Here is a 6,000-nt window from a genome sequence, read left to right as displayed (position 1 = left end):
GCTCGTGCATGCACACGCATGCACACACATCCCCAGAAATGGAAAGCAACCAGTAATTTGGCTCAGAAACAATGACATGATTGCAAGATACTTTACGTAATGTCCTTCAGGAGTGAACGGACCTATGTTCCCCGAATCTCTACGAAATTACATGGTGTGATTTGATGTGCAGACAAAATGATTCTGTGATTATGTCTTAGAAGAGTAGTGAATGAACCTGAACAGCTGTCAGAGCATGTCCATATCCATCATGCCCTCTCCTGCCACTGGCTTCAGAAATAAGTATGTGGAATGAAATCTTGATTTCCTGAGGCAAAAGGCAAATCTTGGACAGCAGGAAAAAATTAGTCCATAGGAGTGCTACAGCCCAAACACCATCTCCTCTGGGGATATCAGCTGTTCTGCAAAGCATGAGAAGAGGATGCAGTGTGTGAGGACTGTGAAAGGTTGAAGAAGAGTGCACTGTCCCTCTTCCCGCACCGTTTCAATGTCATCTGCGATACCTCCAAATACAGCCTGATGTATTCGTCTTTTCCTTTTCAGTGCTCCTTAGTGACCCATCCAGATTTTGCTTTACTCACCATGAAGGCCACCGTCATTGCAACCTTCTTCGGTAAGTACAGCTGATGTGCTGCAATTAGTAGTTTGTGTGTTTGTACTCTCCTGTCCTGGCTCACCAGTGGCTGCTGGCTTCTTCTCTTCCCTTTGGACTCCATGGCTGATGAAGCTCTCAGTGGTAGGTGGAGTAAGCCTTGGCACAGTTTTTCAGACATGGGCTACCCAAACTTCTTGACTTTGGCATAGAAAGAACATTACTTACTTGCAGTGATATCCGAGTACATGACTAGCAGCATGCAGTCCATATCAGATGGCACAACTGGGCTTGAAAAATGTCTGTAATGTAAAGATTCCCTCCAAAGCAAAATCAGGTGTTTCTTATATGGGAGCATCCCTTCCCATTTTTTTTTTTCTGTGTTCTTTCTCTTTCCATGAACAAGAAGGTACCAAAGGCTATAAATGTGTCTTATTTTCTTTCCCCTGGCAGTCAGACAAGATCTTGTTTTTTGGGAACATGCAGAGACTCCAGAATTTGCAATTCATCTTACATGAACACTCTGGTTGATCAAGCATGATGTCTTAGTGTACTTTACTTACATGTCTCCCTTTGATGGAGATCCAGCCACCACGTAGCCTAATGGTGCTGTATGACTTTAATTGTGATATTCCCAGGCAATATTCCCTCTAGCTGGGATCCTCAGGTCCAGCAGGATAGCCATTCTTAGTTCAAATCCATAGCTATCTATGTAGTTCTTCTGTCTTTACTAAAAGACCAAATTACTTTCTCCACATTAAATTATGCCTTAACATTGCACGTAGTTGGGGCCTTGCACTTCATTTTCCACTGATTCGCTCCTTTTTTTCTAACTACAGTTTTGCCTTGGTTACACAACTGCACCAGTGACAAAAGACCCCAATATTGCATCTATACACTGTCACTTCATACACTGTGAGACTGATTTTTCTTTAGAGCAAGTTCTAGGCGTGATTAAGTCTGCAAACTCTCTGCAACCAGTCTAGGGGGAGAAGAGCTTAAAAGAAAGATGACTGCTGTTGCATATTCTAGTAAGATTAACTTAACAAATTACGAGAGAGTCAGCCATCACATCATAGAGAGTTTCAAATCCCCCTGAAAGCTCAGAGAAAGGAAAGGTGAATAGGAAAGTCGGGATATTTGTAATGAAGTTATTAATTACCTAGAATATAGGGCTTATAAAATAAGCACAGCGAATGAAGAGTTTTTGTATGTCATGCACTTAGCAAGTAAGCCTAACAGGGTAAGCTACATGCATATATTGTGATGTATGTTTTAACATAATAGTGTATGTCTCTTACTATTACACTTTTCAAATCATTATTCTACTTACTGAGGAAAATCAGTGCCCTTGCTGGGACAGGATATTGGGACACGCCACACTAGAACCTCATACAGTCCGTAATGCTGCCCAGTGCCCCACACCCACTACCACCAGTGAGTGAAATGCCACGACACACGATTAGAGGATAACCTCCCCACTGGGCTATTAAGAAGGATCTTTCTCTCCCTAACTTCCCATCTTGACTGCGAAGTTAACCAACAAGTAGAAACCTAGCTGTGGCTGAGAATATTCCCATTTCATTTTGTCAATCTGTTGATTCAAATTTGAGAAATCTCATGCACAGGAGCTTGTGGTGACTGATGTTGATAGTCCCCCTTTTTCCTGATACTATGCTTTCTTTGTTTTAGGTGTATTTCTTATAGGTACATACGCAGCTAAGGAAGCCACAAAGAAGACAAAAAAGGCTAAGCTATGTAAGTGGTCCCAGGAGTATTCTTGGCTGCTTTACAGCACACATGTCTGATGCATAAAAGAAGTGCAAAGCGAGGTTATATTCTGGTAACTCTTCACAGTTGTCTGCAGAGTCAATGGGAGTGTACGTTAACTAACAGATTCTTTCACTGAAATCAAATCACTAAGTAAAGCGGGTGCTACTGCACATGTGTAAAGGGGAAGTTGTGTACTTCACTACTAAAATGTGTCTTCATAGGTCATTATGTACCACACAAGGGTCTAAGCAAGCACTAAGGTTTTCGCAGCGGGAGAGACAAATATGTGAAATGGACCTGCTGTAACACAAAGCATGGGTAGCTGATTAGCATGAGACAAGTGGTGCATGTCCTATGTACTAGGATGTATAACTTTCAGCTATACTGCTGTAAGACCATTTCTGTCCACAGATTGTTTTGCTCATTTAGTTGGGAAACTAGCCTGCTGTGAGGTTGTGAACTCACACTTAAACCCCTTGTTCAAAGTAAATTGTACCCAGCAAATAGTTTTCAAAATTAACGGCAAGTTGATGGGCTGTGGCTGCAGCCTGGCGTTACAGATGGCACAGAGCTACGCGAGCACATTAGGAGGCTGGGGAAGCATCCTGCCTCGTGAGTGCACAGTCCTTCCTGGTCTTGGCTCACAGCCACATCTTCCCCTACCCTTCCTTCCCACACGTTAACCACAGCCTGGGTGACTACATTTCTTTCTCTCTCCAGCAAAGTGCAATAACGGATATTTCCTTCAGAGAAGCAAACATTGAAGGTCAGAAATATCCTCAGGCTTCTTTATTCCATCCTTAGTTACAGCCACATCCCTCAGTATAGGGGTTATTACGTGTTCTACTGTAGATGCAGCACACATAGACATGTCTTGTACCTCAAAACCTTTGATACGAAGGCATAAGAGGAGAGCATCCCTGTCACTCACTCATTGTTTCATGACATGATCACTCAGCTATGAAAACATTCAATCTGACTTTACCAAGATTTTGCACTCACAGATGTACCCCAGATCGATTGCGATGTCAAGGCGGGGAAGATAATCAATCCAGAATTCATTGCAAAATGCCCTCCTGGATGTCAAGATGTAAAATACCGTGTTTACGGCACAGACATTTATGCCTCCTTTTCCAGTGTGTGCAATGCTGCAATTCACAGGTGAGTGAGTTTAAATGAGCGAGGCACTCAGACAAAACTGTCATTTCAGTGTAGGGAGCTCTCTGCTTTTCAAATCCTTTAAAGTTCCCACTGCCTTGTAAGCTTGATTACAGGCTGCTTGTTCTAGTAGAAAACCTGCGAGAAAGACCACGTGTGATTCAATGGATCCAATCTTATAAAGTGCTGTCAATCTTGTATTCCTGTTGAAATCAGTCATGTTTGAAGACATTTCTCAACCCTTGGAGAAGTGTCTTGAGATTTGCAGATCTCTCATTCACACATAGCAAATTACTATTGTACTATTATTCAAGTGGAAGATAGGGAGAGAGCTGCTGCTACTAATAAAGATTCAGAAAAAAATAGGCATATCACCAGTGATGAACACATATAGCTCTTATATTTCTGGGATTGGTTTTGGTTCTCCAGATTTTAATTTAACTGTCCTTGGCATCAAAGGCTGAGTAATGTGCTTTCCTGCCACAGAAAAGGACACAGGGCAAGAAAACACATAATACCAGTTTTATAGAACAAATTTTGCCAAGTTTTATTAGGCATGCAAAAATGTGTGCAAAATTTTAATGGAGAATAACTTCACAACCAAAACACACCAGAATTGTAGGCAGGATGCAGAGGCAGGAAGCATTCAGCTGAAAATGCAGTAAGAACTTATAAAGCCTGATTGACAGCTTGACTTCATTTGGAGTTATTCAAGCTATTGCAGTGCTTCCAGTTCTGTGAAATAGCTGGGATCTTGAGTGAAGTTGAATAGTTAAGGCTTAGGGACTTTCTACCCTACCTCTGCACTGCGCAGTGCACAGGCTGACGTACCTGTGTGCACAGGGCTGCCGCCTCCCGGCTGCAGCTCTGTCTGCTCGGCCGCTTGCTGGGGAGATGCCTGCCAGGTGACTGGCTTTCAAACGACAAATTCTTCCCTCAGATGCTAGTGCACAACTGAAATTGTTCGTCTCTGCACGCAGAGCTCGTCCCAAAGGGAAGTTACAAAATACTGATAGCAACTGCAGCTTCCCCTATAGTTCAAATGCTGGCAGCCTGTATTGTTGCAGTGATAGTTTCAGTTTTCCTCATTTGCCAGCTGGATTTGGCTTTATTAGCTTATATGTTTCATTTCCACGGACAGTGAATTTCCTCTCCTTACAGTTATTTCACTAGCAGCTTCTTGCAGTCATCAGAGGCAGCTACAGCACTAACATATTCTTCACCACTGTTTGCTGCCCATTACTTATTTTCCTGCACAGTGTCATTATTCCCAGTCCTACCACCCCTCTAGAGTCGCAGTTGCTTCCTGGTTTGCCTGCTTTCCTATTGATGCCACAGCAGGTTGCATACACTGAAGCTTTTTTGTTTGTCTTGAGATACGTTACATCATATGTCAAACACCATTTAATGTGCACCGCACACAGAGCCTGCCAGGTTTTCTACAGCTTCCAGCAATATTGTGTTCAGTTTACTCCAGGTTGAGGTCAGAACCAGGCTTAGATTTTGCAGAAAACACATACTGGAGCTCAAACAAAACATTCATTTTTTACAAAAGAAAAAGTCAAGTGAGTGGGAAGTTTGCCTCAAATTTGTATTTCTGTCACATGGCTGGCCCAAAAACTCCTCTGAGTACCTCTCCCTGTACCTTCAGTCATTCAATCAAGCTTGCAGGAATTTTAACGAAGGCAGTAGCTTGTTCGTGTGTGCAACTGGGTCAACCTCAAACACAGGACCAGTAGATCAGTGGGAAGAGCAAACAGATCCTGACAGCACTTTGTAACAAACTGCTCTTCCCTATGTGGAAGCAGCACGAATATTTCTCAGCAGCAGACTTAGTGTCACAGCTCCACTACAGCCCCTGGTTTAAAGGTAAAAGCGAACGCTTCGTATCTCTTGCATTGTTGAACAATTTCTAAGTTTTGGGGGGGAATTTCTGCCTCCAGACACCGTGTTTTCCCCTTGCAGTGGCATAATTGACAACACAGGCGGGAAGATCCTCGTCCAGAAAGTCGCCGGCCACTCCGGTTACCGTGGGAGCTTCTCCAATGGGGTCCGGTCCCTGTCGCTGCCGCGCTGGCGGGAGTCCTTCCTTGTGTCAGGTACCGTGGTGGAGCACCAGAGCCGCCTGCCCTCCCCGGCTGCTCCCCGCTGCCCCGCCAGCCGGGCAGCAATGGGCGGAGGGGGAAGCAGCTTTCTCGTTTTAAACACCGGTTTAGTCACCCCGCCTAGCTTTAGCATGAACATTTGAGTTTTTATTCTGGGCTTCCTATCTAGCCCACAAAGATACACCCCACCAGCCGTGTGCTGAGTGCAGCCCGGTGTGGGTCTGAGCCCGCTGTGGGAGGTGACAGGCGGTCTGGATTGACTCTCTGAGGGCACCTTAACTCCTGCGATTGATGTGTAAAATCCGAGCCTCAGTACTGATGGGGGAGGTCTCCTTATTGCACTTGCTCCCCGCCCTGGTAAGGAGTGCTGCT

At 44.3% G+C, this 6,000-nt stretch overlaps 1 protein-coding gene across 3 annotated transcripts in view; it reads left to right on the top strand.

Moving 5' to 3' along the window:
• The first annotated feature begins 582 nt into the window (after positions 1–582).
• The window catches only part of VIT (vitrin), a 36,792-nt gene continuing 31,374 nt past the window's right edge, over positions 583–6,000 (top strand). For 2 of the 3 annotated variants that reach the window (XM_075707835.1, XM_075707834.1), the window contains exons 1-4: positions 583–613; positions 2,285–2,350; positions 3,370–3,526; positions 5,489–5,622. In XM_075707835.1, the coding sequence (XP_075563950.1) occupies positions 583–613; positions 2,285–2,350; positions 3,370–3,526; positions 5,489–5,622 (388 nt within the window). Of the gene's footprint in view, positions 614–2,284; positions 2,351–3,354; positions 3,527–5,488; positions 5,623–6,000 lie in introns of all 3 variants that reach the window. The other variant, XM_075707833.1, reaches the window with a different exon arrangement.

Source organism: Pelecanus crispus, chromosome 3, assembly GCF_030463565.1.
Source record: "Pelecanus crispus isolate bPelCri1 chromosome 3, bPelCri1.pri, whole genome shotgun sequence".
NCBI lineage: Eukaryota > Metazoa > Chordata > Aves > Pelecaniformes > Pelecanidae > Pelecanus > Pelecanus crispus.
The sequence above is the reverse complement of the archived record's forward strand: the minus strand, read 5'-3'. Positions and strand labels throughout refer to the sequence as shown.